At 35.2% G+C, this 21,360-nt stretch overlaps 2 protein-coding genes across 2 annotated transcripts; one reads left to right on the forward strand and one right to left on the reverse strand.

Annotated features, from left to right (window-relative positions):
• Window positions 1–507: 507 nt before the first annotated feature.
• LOC102614218 (ABC transporter B family member 1) lies at window positions 508–8,264 on the forward strand. The gene is made up of 11 exons (XM_006491638.4): window positions 508–1,231; window positions 1,334–1,388; window positions 1,503–1,678; window positions 1,764–1,964; window positions 2,056–2,315; window positions 2,403–2,719; window positions 2,821–3,044; window positions 4,274–4,647; window positions 4,733–5,447; window positions 5,534–6,819; window positions 7,500–8,264. Coding segments are annotated over exons 1-11 (4,053 nt in total). The 5' UTR covers window positions 508–787; the 3' UTR covers window positions 7,501–8,264.
• Window positions 8,265–9,556: 1,292 nt separating this feature from the next.
• On the reverse strand, window positions 9,557–13,330 carry LOC102614507 (uncharacterized). Its single transcript, XM_006491639.4, has 4 exons — window positions 13,187–13,330; window positions 12,972–13,080; window positions 12,646–12,708; window positions 9,557–9,867 (listed from the first exon to the last, which is right to left on the reverse strand). Exons 1-4 carry the CDS (start codon window positions 13,266–13,268, stop codon window positions 9,765–9,767), a joined length of 357 nt encoding a protein of 118 aa, XP_006491702.1. The 5' UTR covers window positions 13,269–13,330; the 3' UTR covers window positions 9,557–9,764.
• Window positions 13,331–21,360: the final 8,030 nt, after the last annotated feature.

Raw genomic sequence — 21,360 nt, forward strand, 5'->3', positions numbered from 1 at the left:
ACACAATATACGTTATTGAAAATATATAACATACAACGATAATATTTTTACTAATATCAAAAAAATTATTATTGACATGAGAAAACTTGTGGCTAATGCATCGTACAACTGTTTGTTATAAGGTCAAGATTAAACTCTAGTGGTTTACCTGCTTGGCACAAGTTTTTGACTAAAGCCAAAGGCCTGTTTGGTCCTTGGTTTTATCAAAGTTGAAAAAATAAAAATAAAAAGATTTTAATTAATTATAGTGTTGCAATGTGGAAAAAGGGCGCCGGATTTGTAGGAGACAGACAGAGAGGTGAGGTGAGGGTTTTCATTTTCACTTGCAAGCTTTTTAGTTTTTACTTTATTATTTAACTTGAAGAAGAAGCCAAAGCTGCAAAAAAATAATAGTTATAATAAAATAATTTTTTTTTAATGACTTAGAATTATTAGTCTTTAGTCAAAAACCCATCTCTAGCATGTAGCATGTAGCATGTAGAGCGGCATCAAATGATGTGTCATTTTCAGTGTCGTTTACAGAACAAGCAAACTGAGGAAATCCGCCTCCCCACTTAACCACAAACAGTTCATCTCAGTTGTTGTTGTTGTTTCAGTTAATGAAAGAGTAAATTTAAAGATAAAAAAAAAAAGAGAAAAAAGAAGAAAAGTTAAGAGGAAAAAAACATAGCATGAGCTCAAAAGCCAGATAGAGTGAGATAATAAAGATTAAAGAGAGAGAGAGGGGGAGGGGGGAGGTTTGTTTTTTGTTTGTTCATAAAGTGAGCAAATAATAGGAATTTTGCAAATGTCACAAGATTCTTCTCATCAGCAGGAGATAAAGAAGATTGAGCAGTGGAGATGGTCAGAAATGCAAGGCCTTGAGCTTGTTTCTTCTCCTCCCTTTAATAATCACAATAACAGTAATAATAACTACGCAAACCCATCACCACAAGCACAAGCACAAGAAACAACAACAACAACAAAAAGACAAATGGAGAATAATTCTTCTTCTTCATCTTCAGCTGCTAATTCTGAGCCAAAGAAGCCTAGTGATGTAACCCCGGTTGGGTTAGGGGAGCTCTTCAGATTTGCAGATAGTTTGGATTATGTGTTAATGGCAATTGGGTCACTTGGTGCTTTTGTACATGGCTGTTCTTTTCCTATCTTTCTTCGCTTCTTTGCTGATCTTGTTAACTCTTTTGGCTCTAATGTTAACAACATGGACAAGATGATGCAAGAAGTTTTGAAGGTAACCCACAACAATAACAACAACATTTACATAATCTTTACATGATTAATTCAAAAAATCAACTTAAGTTTTTGCCATTGTTTTGTTTGTTTTTTTTTGCAGTATGCATTTTACTTTCTTGTGGTTGGTGCTGCAATCTGGGCATCTTCATGGGCGGGTCAGTATAGTTTGCTTTCTCTGCTGCTGCTCTCTGTTTCATTTGGCTTTTGGTTTTTGTCCATTTAATAATAATAAGAAAACAGAAGCATTTATCCTTCAATTGGGGTTTCAGAAATATCTTGTTGGATGTGGACCGGTGAGAGGCAATCAATCAAGATGAGAATCAAGTACCTAGAAGCAGCTTTGAACCAAGACGTCCAGTATTTTGACACCGAGGTTCGAACCAGCGACGTCGTTTATGCCATTAACACTGATGCAGTGATCGTCCAAGATGCCATTAGTGAGAAGGTGAGGAACTAAAATTTTATTCTCTCTCATGGGTTGGTTCATGCTCCTGTTCTTTTTTATAATTAGGCCTTGTATGTATGTGCAGCTGGGTAATTTCATCCACTATTTGGCGACATTTGTGACTGGATTTGCAGTTGGTTTCAGTGCTGTATGGCAATTAGCTTTGGTCACATTGGCGGTTGTTCCTCTCATTGCTGTGATTGGAGCCATTCACGCCACTTCTTTGGCCAAACTCGCTGGCAAGAGTCAAGAAGCTCTATCACAAGCTGGAAACATTGTTGAACAGGTAAAACCACAAAAAAAAAAATTTGATCCTCGTTAGCAAATTTCTCTGTTTTTCTGATCTGGGTTATCACTGATTTCAACAAAAATTGCAGACCGTGGTTCAAATTCGGGTCGTATTTGCATTTGTTGGTGAATCTAGGGCATTACAAGCTTACTCATCAGCATTGAAGGTTGCTCAAAGGCTCGGTTACAAGAGTGGGTTTGCAAAGGGGATGGGTTTGGGTGCCACTTACTTTGTTGTGTTCTGTTCTTATGCTCTTCTTCTTTGGTATGGTGGTTATCTTGTTAGGCATCACTTTACCAATGGAGGGCTAGCGATAGCCACCATGTTTGCAGTTATGATCGGTGGATTGTGAGTACTACTTTGTAAATCTCCTTGTCCAATAGGTTTTAGATTTCATTTTGTTTCGTTTGCTTAAGCTTTCTCTTTTTGTTATAGGGCTTTAGCTCAGGCAGCTCCAAGCATTTCTGCATTTGCAAAGGCAAAAGTTGCAGCAGCAAAAATTTACCGCATAATTGATCATAAGCCAAGCATTGATAGAAATAGTGAATCTGGTTTGGAGTTGGACTCGGTTTCTGGACTCATAGAGCTAAAACATGTTGATTTCTCATACCCTTCAAGGCCTGAAGTTCGGATCCTCAACAACTTTTCCCTCACTGTACCTGCTGGAAAGACCATTGCTTTGGTTGGCAGCAGTGGCTCCGGTAAAAGCACTGTGGTTTCTCTCATTGAGAGATTCTATGATCCCACCTCAGGTTGGAAAAAAAAGAGGGAAAATTACTCCTTTTCTGTTTGATTAAGTTATTAGTATGTAAGCTTGCAGTTAATTTTTGCAAATTTTATGAAACTTGTATAGGTCAAGTGCTGCTGGATGGGCATGACATAAAGTCATTGAAGCTGAGATGGTTGAGGCAGCAAATAGGACTTGTGAGTCAAGAGCCTGCACTTTTTGCTACCACCATTAAAGAGAACATACTGTTGGGTAGGCCTGATGCAGATCTAAATGAGATTGAAGAAGCTGCCAGAGTTGCCAATGCTTATTCATTCATCATCAAGCTACCAGATGGGTTTGACACTCAGGTTAGTTAATAATTTCAGATAGATTAGCTTGACATCATAAATTAGCAAATTGATTCTGTTTAACCACTACTAAAAAGCTCTTCGCGCAGCTAGGTTGCCCGTAAAAGTGTTTTGCACCCTTAATCAACCAAGTTCGAGTAATAATCAGTGGAAGGTCGGTGTTTAGTGGATGATATGCCTAGATTTTCTGATACCCACCCAAAACCTATTTCAAAAAATAAAAAAGAAAATAGACAAATAACGCTACTACAGAATTAAATTATCTAAAGCTTCTTACAGCATTTATCATTTTACACTGAAACTTTGCTTATTCCAACCTAGAAAAAGATAAAATTTATTTGTCATAATAATTACTATGGATATGCGCCATCAATTAGCGTCGATTGGGCTATTGTCTTTATGGCAGTTGGGAGAGGGTGGGGACGTGGGGTGAAGGTAGTTTATTCTAGAAGGTGAAGCTAATTATGGATCTTGACCAAAAGTGTCATGTTTGGTTAAATTTTTAATGGAATATAATGGCTAGACATTATTATTATTTTTTTAATATTCAAGATTGAATGTATAGTTTGGTCAACAAACAAAACCAAACTTTATTTTATTTGATAGTTTAATATTCTTTTTTTAGTGAAGTCAATGTAAGTCTAGCATGTATGAATTTCTAAGAAGGTAACATGCTTCAGTCAGCAGTGCATGTGCAGGTATAAGCCCAAAAAAAAAAAAAAAAACTAGAACAGTGAGTTGAACACATCGCAAAATGAAGAGGACAAAAGGTTCTCTGGAAATAAAGAAATGTTAATGGCCTTGGGGGATTAAAATAATAATGATGCCAAGAAAATGTTCTCTGAATGATACTTGAAGTGACTGGTTCAGACCTAAAACTAAAATAAAATAATAAAGTATTGATGATCGGTGGAGAAGAAATTATGGAAAGAATACTTGGTTCGTTAATTTATTAAGTCAAAAGAATCAAGTTTTTCATTTATTATTATTTTTATTAAGATTATAATTTAAGAGGGAGTAGCAAACCTTGTGTTGTAAGCTATGCATTTAAATATGAAAAGGAAGACCATCTAACGATTATCCATACATATCATGAACCTTTTAACATTTCATGTCTACTTAAATTTTTTGGGGAATCAATTGATATTATAATTTTTTCAGAAAAGTATTGGGACCCAAAAAAGCATTAAGATAAATAATAAGTCAAATAAATTATTTGAAAATGGCAGGTAGGAGAGAGAGGAGTGCAGCTATCAGGAGGGCAGAAGCAGAGGATAGCTATAGCCAGGGCAATGCTAAAAAACCCGGCAATTCTGCTCCTAGACGAGGCAACAAGTGCTCTGGACTCAGAATCAGAAAAGCTGGTGCAGGAAGCTCTTGATCGTTTCATGATCGGAAGAACGACTCTTGTCATTGCGCATCGCCTTTCCACTATTCGCAAGGCTGATGTTGTAGCCGTGCTGCAACAGGGAAGCGTCTCAGAAATTGGGACTCATGATGAACTCATTGCCAAGGGAGAAAATGGTGTCTATGCCAAGCTCATAAGAATGCAAGAAGCAGCTCATGAAACTGCTCTCAACAATGCCAGAAAGAGTAGTGCAAGGTATGTTCCACCATTTATGTGTCTTGTTTACGCTGTTTATGGGGTGGAAAATTTGTTTCTAATATGGTTATTATACTTATTGCAGGCCTTCTAGTGCCAGGAACTCAGTAAGCTCACCAATAATTGCACGAAATTCTTCTTATGGACGATCACCTTACTCACGCAGGCTATCTGACTTCTCCACTTCTGATTTTAGTTTATCCCTTGATGCTACATATCCCAGTTACCGGCATGAGAAGCTTGCTTTTAAGGAGCAAGCTAGTTCTTTCTGGCGCCTCGCAAAGATGAATTCTCCTGAATGGGTTTATGCTTTAGTCGGTTCTGTGGGCTCTGTTATCTGTGGATCCCTTAATGCCTTCTTCGCATATGTTCTAAGCGCTATCATGAGTGTCTACTATAATCCTGACCATGCTTACATGATCAGAGAAATTGCAAAGTACTGCTATTTGTTAATTGGGCTTTCATCAGCTGAACTTCTCTTTAACACACTACAGCATTCCTTCTGGGATATTGTGGGAGAAAACCTCACCAAACGCGTGAGGGAGAAGATGCTGGCGGCAGTGCTGAAAAATGAAATTGCTTGGTTCGATCAGGAGGAAAACGAGAGTGCTAGGATTGCAGCAAGGCTGGCTCTTGATGCCAACAATGTCAGATCAGCTATTGGAGACCGGATTCAAGTTATTGTGCAGAACACAGCACTTATGCTAGTTGCCTGCACTGCAGGTTTTGTTTTGCAGTGGCGTCTTGCCCTTGTTCTCATAGCTGTCTTTCCGGTAGTTGTTGCAGCCACTGTTTTGCAGGTTTGTATTTATATCTAATTCTTCATATCATACACATATGGTTATTGAACTATATTCTAAACAATTTTATGATGAAACTTTTACAGAAAATGTTCATGAAAGGTTTCTCAGGAGACATGGAAGCTGCGCATTCTAAGGCCACACAACTGGCTGGGGAAGCCATTGGCAATGTGAGGACTGTTGCTGCCTTCAATTCAGAGTTAATGATTGTTGGTCTTTTCTCCTCCAACCTTCAAACTCCGTTACGAAGATGCTTTTGGAAAGGACAGATTGCTGGAAGTGGATACGGAGTAGCTCAATTTTGTCTTTATGCTTCCTATGCTCTTGGCCTTTGGTATTCTTCCTGGCTTGTGAAGCATGGGATCTCTGATTTCTCAAAGACAATCCGAGTTTTCATGGTTCTCATGGTCTCTGCCAATGGTGCAGCTGAAACTCTAACCCTGGCTCCTGACTTCATCAAAGGTGGGCGAGCCATGAGGTCAGTCTTTGATCTTCTTGACCGAAAAACTGAAATTGAGCCTGATGATCCGGATGCCACCCCTGTTCCTGACCGTCTTCGTGGAGAAGTTGAATTGAAGCATGTGGACTTTTCCTATCCCTCTCGCCCTGATATTCCAATCTTCCGTGACCTCTCCCTTCGTGCACGAGCTGGCAAAACTCTTGCTCTCGTGGGTCCTAGTGGATGTGGTAAGAGTTCAGTCATTGCACTTGTACAGCGATTCTATGAGCCCTCATCTGGTCGGGTTATGATTGACGGGAAGGACATTCGAAAATATAATCTTAAGTCCCTCCGAAGGCATATGGCAATTGTCCCACAGGAGCCATGCCTCTTTGCTTCTACAATATATGAAAACATTGCCTATGGGCACGAGTCGGCGACCGAGTCTGAGATCATTGAAGCAGCTAGATTGGCCAATGCCGATAAATTCATATCTTCATTGCCTGATGGCTACAAGACATTCGTAGGGGAGAGAGGAGTTCAACTTTCTGGTGGCCAGAAGCAAAGAGTAGCAATTGCCCGGGCTTTTGTGAGGAAAGCAGAGATTATGCTGCTTGATGAGGCAACAAGTGCACTTGATGCCGAGTCTGAGAGATCCGTTCAGGAGGCTCTAGACCGCGCTTGCTCAGGAAAAACAACAATTGTTGTTGCTCATCGACTATCAACCATCAGGAATGCCCATGTCATTGCAGTAATCGATGATGGGAAAGTCGCGGAACTAGGATCTCATTCACACCTGCTGAAAAATAATCCTGATGGATGTTACGCCCGGATGATTCAGTTACAAAGGTTCACACATAGCCAGGTTATCGGAATGACATCAGGTTCAAGTTCCTCAGCCAGACCAAAAGATGACGAGGAAAGAGAAGCCTAGTAAGTTTAAAGATTAAACCAAGTTAAAAAGTGGAGTATTTTCTATATACCCCTTGATGATTTTTTTGAGTTTTGATTGTCAGTTTAATGTTTTGGTATATAATATGTGTATTACCTAATTGTTCACAATATATGTTATCTCTCTGAATCTCTTTAAGGAAATGATAATGACCACCAATACTCCTTACTTTCACATTGCCATCAAAATGAATTCACAAAAGCAGCAGCACTCGTGCAATTTGTTTGTGTCACATGCTTTGTGAAAAAAACCATATCATGGGATGAAAGATCCTTGTTTAGAATTGGAAATTTATTTTTGAACTACCTTACTTAGGCTAAAAGTTCACGTACCTACCAAGAAATTCTGACAATGGTTCACAGAACTCTATTTTACATTTTGTAATTTGTTAACATCATGGGGGAATTTCGTCATTTCCCTTAAAACCCAAAATAAAAAATCAATAATTAAAAAAATAAACCTAATTAAAATCCTAAATTGATTGCTTTTTCCTTTAGTTTGATTCATTTTCCTGTCCTTTCAGAGTTTTCTCAATATTTAAGAGACCAGCAATTGAGAACAAATGACCACAAATTCTAAGGGCAAAATAATCTTTTTAACATGTATTCTTTAACTGTGTTAACATGCATAGCCATTGACCATTGTCAGAATTCTTTTGCAGATACATGTCACTTTCATTGAGAGCAGGCTGGTGGTGCAAATAGAATTTTTCCCATTTAAATTTGACCATGACAAGACGCATGCATGTTAGAAGTCCATCGTTTCCAGACACTGATAGCATAATGGATAATATGTTGAGCAAGCAATACATCGCAATCTATGCTTTAAAGATAGGGCAATTGGAGATAATTCAATCTTTGATATCCACTGGGTATGTATATAATAATTATGTAGGGAAAAGAGTTATTGAAAAGAGTTCACATGGAGGAAGCGCATGTGAGGATGCAATTGCAAAAGCATTCAAAAGATAGATAGATAGATAGATAGCAACAGGAGGACTCAAAAAGAGGTGGTGGAAAATCATGCAACTCAACCAGAAGAAAGTGAGTGGACAAGCACGTAGTGCATGGAGAGAAAATGACAGAAAGATGATGGTGTTTTATAAATTGCCTTGCTGGATGCAAAAGTGTGCGCTTAATAATGGACCACAGTCATGATTCAAAATGTTTTTAAGGATGTGAGCGGCACAGAACAGTGTTTGGCTTGATGCTGTCGGCACTGGCACTTTTATTTTTGAATAGGGATATTGGAGATGACACACTGCTGTCCGCTGAGCTGAGATGAGCTGATGAGGAGAGAGCTAGAAACTCTTGCTTCTTATGTGCAGAGATACTTTAAAATTACTGTAATGACCAGGATCCCAGCATTTGATGTGACAACTTATCTTTAACTACCATATCTCAATGTAGTTAGTAATTACAAATAAGTTCGAACTCAGATGTTTGAATGGCATCATTACTCGTAAAATTATGACCAATTTCTACCTGGAGTTGCAAGCAATGACTTGCTCTCAGTAAAAGGTGAGATAAACACGCTCTCAGTAAAGGCGAGACAAACAACTTAGATTTATAAGCAGCCTTAAATTCTTGATAACAAAACCTCTGGGGCTGAGCAGTTACACTTGGCTCATTAGGTCATGTTTCACTTAAACATTGAGAAATGCCAACACTTTAATTGTTTTCTCCACCTCATGTGAGAGTTTGCTCTTTCTAGTTTCCATCTATATCATAAAGAAAAAAAATATCCAAATTGGACCACTCGCATCAAACATCATGAACAAAACAATTTTTTTTTTTTTTTCTGGATTGATTCAAATCATCTATAGGCTTACACCAACATTAGCCTCACATTTTTGGTGATAGGAAGCAAGTCACATTTTCCTGAAATATGACAATCATCTCTGTCTTCAAATTTCTATTCAACCTTGATTATAGATTAAGAGTTCTTTAGGTCCTGGTAAAATGTTTCATGCAAAACTTATTTGAGGTACAGTAGAGGAGAAAATTGATGGCGAAGAGGAGGAAAAAAAAAAAAAAACTTGAAGCAAATTAGCTCTTATCAACAGGCAGTAAAAATGTTCATGTCTGAAAAACATTTCCGAATACACGTAACAGGACATTCCCAAACCCCAATGTGCTAAACCTGGCCAGTTTCTAGAATGCTAAATAGAGTTTTCGGCTAACTGTTCCATTAACCATCAGAGCAAAGCAGGTCTCCTCTGAATTGTATTCAGCTCATAAATTAACATATCGATTTATGACTGCCTGGGTTAAGTAAACTGCTCCATGCAACAAATGTGAAAAACACAACTAAAGACAACATGAAGACTTGGAAATTGAATGATCACTGAATTTTTCGTAAGAACTAAACACCACCATAAAAATAAAATATAATACATCACTTGACAAATATATCGCATCATTTCCTACTAAAAAATAATCAGATTGTTAGACCACACCAATTGAAATTTGTCCATTGGCAACTAAAATCCAGACAAGGATTTGCAATGTTTTTGACCCCCTAGTTGATCTAATGCAGCCATTAACAAATTAAGAGCCTCACATTCTGATTGTATCAGAAAGAATGGCCTCAATAATAAAAAAATATTTACAGTAGGAAATCGTTGAGAACTAAAACAAGCAAATCCATAATCTCTTTGAGCAAATGCTCTGAATAGTACTAAGACATAGAATTTTTTTTTTGGGGGGGAGGGGGGGGGGGGGGGTGGTGTTTGAAGAACTCACAATTGTCATGCCTCATATGTTGAACTAGGAAAAACAATAATTTATACTCTTTCAGGAAAAAAAATTAGCAACTGTCAGAAAAGATATAATCCTTACAACACCTAATATCTTCCATTATCTGAAGACCTGACGTTAACTCTCATATCATAGCATAAATATTGAATTAACCCAAAACAAAAACCTCACACAGGCATAAGCTTTGGACCATTATCTGGCATACCCATCCCAGCAGCTAAGTCAGCATCAAGTTGTGTATGAGGTTTAGGCCCCATCATTTCCTTTACACTGCAATTAATAAGTAAGGTCAAATGGAATATTCTCTTTAAATTTTTAAGAAATCCAATACAATGCATTAGTTTTTTTGGCATTTGGAGGTGAAGATGCTTTTACTAAAAACCTTGGAGGGCTGAACAAAATAGCAGTATCTCCACATTGTTGGTTATAATGCTGAAACTGAACCAATTTATAAGGATCTTTGAAGAAACATGTTGCTAGAATAAATAGAATTCATACCTTAACAGTTAAATGTTCTTAATTCAATTTTCCTCCAAATGAATGTATAGAAGAGACTTCAAATACTTTTGATCTTCCTTCTACTCTCTAAATATCAAGGAACACACATGTGGGCGTGTTGAGGGATTTAAATAATTTTCTTTAGCCCTCTTGCTTATGATTTTAGTCTTGCTTATTTTGGATTAAGCACAAAATCGTTAGTTTTGGCAATTAAGCTTTTTTCATTTCCCTACAATCTTTTTCAAGATTTATCATCAACAGCCTTTACTATTTATAAGATGCTTAGTATTTATAAGTAAAAGAATTTAGCAAGAAGTGGAGGAAGCATTAAACCTAATTTTAGATTTATGTCAAGTCAATTATCAAGTGCTATAAGCATTAAAAATACTAAGTATTTTGTAATTAACTTAATATCACATCAATCTATAAGTGGAAGAAATTGAGTTTATGTCACGTCTATCAACTATTGAGAAAACCTAATTAAATTAAGTTTATGTCACATCCATCAGTGTGTGTAATTTTTAATTGTAAATTACAATTATAAATTCAACATATTTTCTATAATTTCCAATAATTTGATATCAAATCTTAAATTGTTGATTCCACTATGAAAGTTGACTATGTGGCAGTATCTAAAGCCGTTAAAGAAGCTGTATGACTTAGAAAGTTCTTTTTGTAAAGGGATCCGCTAGATTCCCTACCGATGCTATCTTGGCAAGCTTGACATCACCATGTTGTAATATCTCACAAATAAGATGATACTTCCTCTCCATGTGTTTCCCACTCTTATGATTTCGAGGATCCTTGGAATTGGCTACCGCTCCACTATTGTCACAATATAGTACAATAAGTGATTCTGAACTAGGAATTACTCCAGTTCCATTAAGAACTTTCTAAGCCATACAACCTCTTTAACGGCTTCAGATGCTACCACATATTCGGTTTCCATAATGGAATCAACAATACAAGATTTGGTATCAAATTGTTGCAAATTATAGACAATATGTTGAAATTACAATTATTTTTACAATTGTAATTTACAATTAGAAATTACACACATTGATGGACGTGATATAAACCCAATTTGATTAGGATTTTTCCGCTAGTTGAAGGCTGTGACATAAACACAATTTCTTCCACTTATAGATTGATGTTACATTAAGTTAACTACAAAATACTTAGTATTTTTAGTCTTTAACAATTGATTTGACATAAACTTAAAATTAGGTTTAATGCTTCTTCCACTTCTTGGTGAATTCTTTTCACATATAAATGCTAAGTATTTTGTAAATAATAAAGATTGCTGATGATAAATCTTGAAAAAGATTGTAAACAAAAGAAAGAAGCTTAATTGCCAAAACTAATGATTTTATACTTAATTCAAAATAAGCAAGACTAAAATCATACGCAAGAGAGCTAAAGAAAATTGTTTAAATCCCTCCCATGCTCACACATCTATTCCTCAATGTGTATAGATTAGAAGGAAGATCAAAAGTACTTGAAGTCATTTTTACACATTCATTTGCAGGAAAGTTGAGTTAAGAACATTTAACTCTTAAGGTATGAATTCTATTTATTCTAACAACACGTTTAAGCAAAGATCCTGGTAAATTAGTTCGGTTTCTGCATGAAAATAACAGGCACGTTTTCACATATAAGAATTTCTCACTAGAGCCCATTAACAGTTGTTAAGGGAGAAACAAAGCATTGGTCGTTTAGAATTTAGAGAACATTAACTAAATCATGAGAAAGAACAAGCAATCCATATGACATATTAACACAATGACAATCCTTAAGCTCCTAGCATTAACAAGATCTTCAAATTCCTTCTCATGCTTCACTCAAGGGTTTGCTCAATAGAAGATCATATCAAACCGACTTTTACTGTTATATGTTAAGGTTCTAAGAGCGAGGGAAAAAGGGAGTGTGAAAATGAGATCATCATTGTAAATGAGAGTATGAAAATGATACTTTCTTGAGCAACATAACAAAATACTTATGCAAGAATCTAGGCTACCATGTATCTGAAATACTAACTAGGCAACCCAAGAGGGGGGTGAATTGGGATTTTAAAAATTATCCTAGGCAAACCACACAACAATTTAATCTAATGCCTTAATAAATTCGAAAACAATAAATTCAGTAAAAGCACAATAATAAATGAGTAAGGGAAGAGAAAACAAACTGGGAATCCACATAGCACCGGCTATCAGAAAATTCAAACAGTTATTTTAATATTCTTTTGAGATTGAGATGCAATATATGATTCTGAATGTTTCAGAATATCTTATCAAACAAATTGTCAAAACAAAAAATAGAATCCCATCGATTAACATTTGAAGCAGCAAGATTCATGCCCCCGTTATGCACTATAAACATACTGCATAGAATTCCTGGTAAAAGCTTCTATTCAGATTAACAGGCTATAACATGCCATTTCTTCTAAGAATAATGAATCAATAGAGCACCACATCCTCACCAATTAACAAAAAGATGTTCAGGGAAGGGAAAAAAAGACGGTAAAAAAAAAATGAAGGCAAAGTCACTTACCGCTTCTTGTGTCGCTTTGTCTTGAAATGCTCGTCCCTCACCGACACATTAGCAAAGTAACGGCTGTAAACAAGATTAAGAACAATCAACATATCAAAACCATACCCATATCATTTTTTAAACAAAGAACCATAAAAGAAGTCCCAACCCTCACTTCTGTTACTAAAAGCCAATTAACAATAACCTAAGTTGCAGCATTGACAATTTAAGCCTGGTAACAGTTAACCATAAAGTTCTGCATACTACAATTACTTTTCCTTCAATTTCTCATCAACCCAAAGAAGTATATACAAACAAACATAACTAAAATAAAAATGAAAACATACTCGCAGTGTAAGCAATAATATTGGCCCATTCCAGGCAAATCTTCGTCAAAAGGCAAGGGATTCTTTGCGGAATCTGACCTTTGAAGCTCATCATAAACGGCATCGTCGCGTAAACACAAATTCTCAGTCAAGAAAACAGAAACACAATAGAAAATATTCCACTAAATAAAATACAAAAAATTAAATTCGATAATTTAGTAAATAAAAAAGGATATCTTTGCGTAGGAATTTTGCCAGGCGAGCAGTCTTGTGAGAGTATCTTCTCTTCTTCACTTTCCGGTTTGGGCACTTACCCATTTCTTGGGAGTGATAATCAGTTGTTGAGAAAGTCAAAATTAGGGTTTTTAGGTTCTGTTGATAAACCCTAGTGGATTGATCCGAGTGACCTAAGGGAGAGAGGATCCCGTACCGTTTGTGGATTTCTTATTTACTCAAAAGATGGAGGAAAAAGCGGCGTCGTTTTGTATGGGAAAACCACTGCGTCCTTTAAGTTTCAGCCAAAAAAATAGTCATTCAAGTTGGCAATCCGTCGGGTCAGGCTCAGGCTCGAGCTCGATAACACAAACAAAAAGGTTTGAATTCGATAAAAAGTTCGATTTTTCACCTTCAAGCCGGGCTTGGCCCGACTCTAATTGGGTCAGGCTCGGGCACGGACTTTTTTTGAGCCCAACCAAATATTTTTTAATTTTTTAATATTCAAATAATTTAAATTTACCTCCCCTAATATATTAAAATTAAACATAAAACTTACTCTAATCAATATTTTAACCATAAAAACATATAAATAACTAAACATAAACAAAAAATCATGTCTAATTCAAATAAAAACACACATTTTTTCATTATTATTAAGTGATTGGATCAAGTCGGATCAATTAGGCCAAAATACGGATCGAGCTTTTTTGTCATCCCTAAACTGAACTCAAGATGTTTTGCTCTGTATAGATAGAGAGTAGACCAAAACCGATATAACTGTAGTTACGCTAATCCACTTGGCCAGTGAGAGGTTATGGATTCAAATTCACGAGAAATTCTAGAGAATATTTACTACATTGAGATTTTCTTGTCTTTCCTGACAAATTAAGAGGAAAAAAATTAGATCAAAAGAAAATACCTTATCAAGTTTGAGTATATATGTCTGGAATTAGTGTAAATTCCAAAATAATATTTTATCTTTTAATTATGATCGAGTTGTTAAATTATTTTTATCATTTTGGGGTGAGTATATATAAAATCTGAACAGATTAAAGATTAGAACCCAAACTGAAATTAAAACCTCATTATATATATATATATATATACATATTCTCAGATGTCGGCACTCTTATTTTTTTTTATTGCAGACACATTGTTAAGGTGTGTGGTTTAATACCGTGTTTGCATTGACTCTATTGGACCGCGTAGTTTAGTGGTGTGTCCACAAGAAAAAAAATGATGGTGCCCACACTAGAAAAGAACCCAACGACACACACAAATACGCGTGCGTGCGCACATGTAAGTCTCATTCTTTCACCTGGGGCACGTGATCATGGCCCAAAAAAAAAAAAAATTCAAAATCCTTAATTGCTAATTCCTCTCTTCTCTTTTACTTCCACAACGGTCAACGATGGCACAAGCACAACCCCTTAGCCCTACTCACTCACAAGCACCCACATGCCATCGACGCTCGATGCCATCAGTTTCGTTATGATGTTGCAGCTTCTAGCCATTCTTGAGGGCTAGCTTTCGATCCACCATCATCTCTAATATCTTTACCATCGTTGCTGCTTTCCATAGTCCACACAAGGTAATGACATTAATGTTTCTTATGTTTGTGATTCCGGTAATAAATGAGACATGAGGAGATATTGTTAATTAAATTTGAATGAATATTTTAGGAGTAAATTTTTTTTATTAGTTTGGTTCCAAGCTAATTAATCCCATTTGCTTATGCCCCTAAAACTGAAAGAGCAAGTAAAAGCTTAGGGCCAATTTTAAAAATAGAAAAAGTTGCATGTTTTTATCAAATCTTAAATAAACAAGCTACATGTTTTTACCAAATCTAATGTTCATTTAAGACCAAAACTGTCCCAATGGTGGCCGTCGGGTAGCAATCTCTTTGTGCCTTTTTGGATACTAGTTAATCATTAGGAGTTTAAAGAAGAATCAAGATGTCTCGTCTTTGCATTCTAGTTAATTATGAATTGTTGTCCATTTAAAAAAAAACCATTTTTAACTTGTATATTTCTTTGCACATCCAAGTTTATATATTTTATATAGTTAGAGCCAATGCATTCCATCATGTCCATCACATTCAGTTGTGTCATCAACTTCTTCATTTTATATCCATTGATGCTCAATAAGAAACAAAAATTTGTAAAATAGGAAAAATAGCAACTCAAGTAATTTTATTCTTCATCACAAGAAGTCTATTTATACAAAGCGAATAAGCTATCGTAAGCAAAAAGAGTAGATAAACTTTAACTAAAGCTAAATCTTAGCCTTAGCTTAATCTTATTAAACTAGCCAAACCAAAATTTAAAAATCACGATAACAAATTTCTTCTAATCTGCTTAAACTCGTCCTTATCAGACTTCTAAAACACTAAATGTTGCCATGTATGCTACTAGTTCATCTAATGATTCAGTTACAGGTAATTTAGTTATTATGTTTTCTCCCTCTCTCAAGTGTAATGATCTGGAAAGGATGTGCAGCTCGTCACGTAACCATTTAAACCTATCAACTGAAAGAGCTTTGGTAAGGATGTTTGCATGTATGCTACTAGTTCATCTAATGATTCAGTTACAGGTAATTTAGTTATTATGTTTTCTCCCTCTCTCAAGTGTAATGATCTGGAAAGGATGTGCAGCTCGTCACGTAACCATTTAAACCTATCAACTGAAAGAGCTTTGGTAAGGATGTTTGCTTGTTGATAATCAATCGGAATATATTGAATCTATTCTTTGCCTTTGGAAACAATATCTCATGCAAAATGCACATCAATTTCAATGTGCTTCGTTCTTGAATATGATACTGGATTAGCCGCTGATGAAGCTGCTCTTGTGTTATCACAGTAAATAAGGGGTTATTCACAATTGAAAAGTTTAGGTCATTAAGAACAGATTGAAGCCAGAGAATTTCTATTGTGGTTTTGGCAACTACACAATATTTAGATTCTATAGAAGACCTTGCAACAACATTCTATTCTTTTAAACTCTAAGAAATGAGATTGTCTTCAAGATAAATATTGTAACCCCTAGTAGATTTTCTGTCATTAATATTATTTGCCAAGGCAGCGTTAGTAAAGGCTGTTAGAGCCATTCTTCCTGTCCGATTATAATACAACCCAAAATTTTCAGTGCCTTGCAAATAAAGCAATATACGTTTACAGTGAAGCCAATATGAATGTGAGGGTGCTTGTATGAATTGACTTAGACAATGGACTGAAAAGAGATTTTTGGTCATATAATTATTACGTAGTATAAGGCTCAAATGACGCTTCTGTAAAAGGTAGGATCATAAAATTATTTCTTGTCCTCTTTGAAGAATTTGGATGAAGCACTTATTGGCATTGGTGACTTTTTTTTTTTAACAAATCATATACTTTCGCTAACAGATGTGCATTCCATCAATATTTCGTTGAATTTCCAAACCAAGAAAATAGGTTGGAGATCTTAAGATTTTGAAAGGAAACTTTAGACTCAACTTCTGAATAACTTCTCTCACAATACTTTCTTTGATTCTAGTAATTAAAATATCATCCACGTAGACGAGAACAAAGATAACATTAGTATCTTGGTGTAAAATGAATAAACATGCTTCTAATTTGGAATTGATGAAGCCCTTCTTCAACAATGCTGGCTTTAATTTCTTGAACCACACCATTGGAGCTTGCCTAAGTCCATAGAGTGCCTTAATCAATTTACAAACATGTGTTAGCTTTTTGTTGGGAAAAGAAACACACAAGTAGCTGTAAATTAAGGGGACACAAACTCTTTTCCTTTTTGTGTGATTAAAATGTGATATGTACCACAAATAAATAGGCAGAAAATAAACAAACATAATCCAAAACAATAAACCAAGCACAAAAGATACATATTTTACGTGAAAAGCCCAAAATGGAAAAAAATCACAGAACCGTAGTCTGATATAATCTTCTACTATATTAATGGGATTACAACACAAATTCTTGTCTAGATAATAGTAGAGGCTATCAATATTAAGAATCTAAGTATTCTTGACTTATAGTAACAACCTAATATATGTCTTTCAAACACGTGGGTATCTTAAATAATAGCTAATGAGAGGATAAAATAAAAATTAAGACTAGTAGGATTGTATAAGGCGATGCTAGGAACTTACCCTTCAAATTTAGGAGAAAACAAAGTTAAATTTGCCTTATGATTGTCCAATAAAAAATTAAAACCCTTGGCCCCAAATTGAAATAATCAACACTGTTCTTCATTCTCTTTCTCATTTTTTTGTGTGTGCTTGTAATATGATTGCTTTTCTTTATAGGGAAATTATCATTTATATACCCTTAGTTTACTCCATTATCAAAAATACTACAACACTTTGAGGGTGTATCAATCATCCACCATAAGTTGACAAAATGTATCAGCCGACCACCAAATCGTTAGTTGCTGTTTTAATATGATAACATCATAAGGGTAATCTGGTCTTTTTATATGATACAAGTGATAATTTAAGGGTATACAAGTGATAAAAAGAGAATTTAAGGGTATACAAGTGATAATTTTCAAGGGTAAAATTATCAATTCACTATAATTCCGTTAACTTTCAAACGACAATTAACGGTTTGGTGGTCGGCTAATACATTTCGTCAACTTAGGGTGAATGATTGATACACCCTCAAAGTGTTGTAGTATTTTTGATAACAGAGCAAATGTAGGATATACGAATGATAATTTCCCTTCTTTATATAGTGTGTTTATCAAAACCTAATTTTAATGAAAAATTTCACTAGCCTCTTCAAGTTTTCTTTAATTGCTGACTCCCAAAACTTACAAAGCTTTGGGCTTAGACCACCTAAATGAGTTGAACCCAACAAATCTCTTTCTCTAGATCATATGGAGGCACCGCCAATACACATAGCTTTTTAATTTCTTCTTGGACAATGACTTTGTCATCATATCTAATCTATTCTTCGTTTCTGATCAATTTCCTTGCTATTGGATCCCATAACATGTACTTGAATTCTTCATGCTTTATCATCAAGGTTTGACCTCTCATTTTTAGGGATGTGAACATATAGTCTGCAACCAAGCACTCTTTAATGCTTATAAGAAACATCTTTCCTTGTCCAAACTCTCTCAGGTACATCACCATCTAATGGACCTGAAGAAGAAAAGTTAATCAAATCAACTTAAGTATGCATGACCTCTACTTGAAAAGATTTAGAAAGCTTGGCATCAGAAAGCATGCACTTGATCATTTCTTCAATTGTTCTGTCCATTTTGTCTACAACACCATTCTTCTCAAGTCTGATTATATGAGATCTGTAATACTACTCAAATGGTCCTATATACTCACCATAATTATTTACCCTGACAAATTTTAATTTTCTTCATGTCCCTCTCTCAAGATAAGTATGGAAGAACTTAAACGTACCAAGTACCCGTTTTTTAGATTTCAAAGCAAAAAGCCTATACTTTTCTAAAACAGTCATCAATAAAAGTCACAAGGTAAAGTACGCCTCTTATTGATCTACTTTGCATCATACAAATATTAGTGTGAATCAAATTAAGGATTTGTAACTTTCTAAATAGAGAAAAGCTTTTAAAAGCTACTCCATGTGTTTTTTAGCTAAGTAATGAATACAAGTCTTGAGGGCTATACCTACCAAGCTGGGTAGAAGTCTTTTTCTGACAAGAGTTTCCAACCCTTTCCCACTAATGTGACCAAACCTTTTATGCCATGTCTTAATGTTATACTCTTTTACAGCCACATTGGCATCTGCTTTCTTGATCTTGGCTTTTATCATATAGTGAGTGTTCACTTTCCTTCTTTTAGTTAACACCAAGGAGCCTTTGGTGAGCTTTCATTTTTCTTCACCAAATTGGTTATTATAACTATTATCATCAAGCTTTCCTGTAGAGATCAAATTAAGGCGAATATTTAGTACATGTTTGACATCTTTAAATAATAACTTATAGCCAATACTAGTTTCCAAGCAAATATCTCTTGTGCCCACAATCTTAGATGCCCTTACATTTCTCATTCAAACATGGCCATAATCACCAATCATTGGTATGGAAAATGAAAATTACTGAGCTCTCATCATAAACAATATCTATATCACTATCAACTATGACTGTAGTGTTTTTTTTGTCATTTTTCTTAGCATCACATTTTTCTTTCATTTGTTCTCTTTTTCCATAATCTACACCCCGTTTTAATATAACCCATTTTCTGGCAATGAAAGTACTTGAAATTTTTCTTCTAAGACTTAGATCTTCCTATGAGGTTATCATTGTTCTGCTAGCGGGAATTTCTACTTTGGCTTCTCTTTTTCATTTCTTGCTTTTTTGAAACAAGTGCATTTGCCTCAAAGGGAACTACTTCAACACTTTTTCTTCTAAATTTTTCATTCCCCAGCTATCTATAACCATATCCAAGGTTAATTTCTCATTTGGCGCTGAATTATTCACTAACACCATTAATGTCTCTTAACTGTCAAGCAAAGAACAAAGTAACAATAGTGCTCCTAACTCATCATCTAAAACAATCTTCATAGCAGTCAACTGATAAACCAAGCCCTGAAACTTACTAGTATGTTCACTTATATTGTGCCTCTCTATTTATTTCAAGTTAACAAGCTTTTTCATCAAATTGGCTTTATTCTGTATTGTGGGCTGCTTATAAATTGTTTTTAATTTCTCCAAAGAACATCAACCCTAGATTATTTCGCAACATGGTGGTACACACTTTAATAAATCAATGACCTGGAATTTATTAATTGGGCGTTCGCACCCCATTACTTACATGCAGGGGGACCTCCCACGGGTTGTCATGTATGTGTGTTGGCTTGGCTGCCTTTTATATTTTTGCCCTTTGTTTTAATTTTATTTATTTTTTGTTGTGTTGTGAAGCAAATCAAGATAAATGAAACGGCAAGCTGGTCTTGAGTTTTGCAGCTTAAGTAAACTACAATACGACAATTGCTAATTGCTTTTTGAAGAGCAATTTGTTTTGTCTCTGGAACGACTTAGCTGAGCATCGTTTTTTGTTTAAGTAAAGCACAAGAGAAACACGTGCTCGAATAAGCTGCTCAAAGTCGTTATGAATCTGTTAAACGCGTGCCAATCACATGAGTTTCTGGGTTCATTCTTGTTTGTTGAAGAAGCTGTTATAAACAGCTGATTCTAGTGCAACAATAAGTGTGTGCATGAGAGCTATTGAGTGATTAGAAGATTCGTGAGAAGGCTTTAAGAAATACTCTGTTATTAGCTCTTAAAACTCTCTATAATCATCTCATGAAAATCAATAAACTTGATCCTGATTTTTCCCATGGAGGTAAACTAGTGAAAGCTAGCTGAACCATGTTAATTCTTTTGTCTTTGCTGCTAGTTCTTTAATTCTTTTCAGTTATAAAGTTTCTAAGTGATTTGTTCTGGATTGATTCTTTTTGCATCTTGGTTTTTTAGTTTGCGATCTTCGCGAGTATTTGGAGTTGATCATTAACGAATCTGTCACTCCAAACTCTACATTTTTAATTCGAATTATATTAAGAATTCAATTCCTAACATAAAACTCTATTCGTTCTATTTTGCTTTCTCTGCTTTCATCATTGCAAGTTTTGCTATTCTACACTATCGTGTTCGAGTACAACATCGCCATAATAGTCATTGTATCCTGGAGATCAAACAGCCTTCGTTAGTTCTTCCTTGTACTAAGATATTGTATATTGAGGCAGTACTGCCAATGCCTTAATTGTTTTTCCATTTTAGTGCAGTTTACTATCCAAACTTCTACTGTTTTCTGGCTTCGTTTTCCAACATATTTTAGATAAAAGATTTGATAGAAGGCTGAAATGTTAAAAATTTAAAAATTATAAATACAGAGTTATTTAACCCCTTCTATTTTCTAATGATACCCCAACTGCTTATAAGCTGATGCAACACATATTTTTTTCTGGCATTGGACTAGATTCCCTTTATTTTAGTACAATTTACATATTCCTGAAGACCATGAAAGATATATTAATAAACATGTTTGGTTAGATTGAAAAATTGCAACTAAAAATTAGAAAACACTCTTATACCACATATTATTTATCTCTTAGTAACATTTGTAATAAAATTCTGATTGTAAATTAAATGATATACAATTAATGTCCAGGAACAAGTGAAATTGTTATAAATTGTCAAAATTGTATGGATGTATACCA

This window comes from Citrus sinensis, chromosome 6 (genome assembly GCF_022201045.2).
Source record: "Citrus sinensis cultivar Valencia sweet orange chromosome 6, DVS_A1.0, whole genome shotgun sequence".
In the NCBI taxonomy this organism is placed as follows: Eukaryota; Viridiplantae; Streptophyta; class Magnoliopsida; order Sapindales; family Rutaceae; genus Citrus; species Citrus sinensis.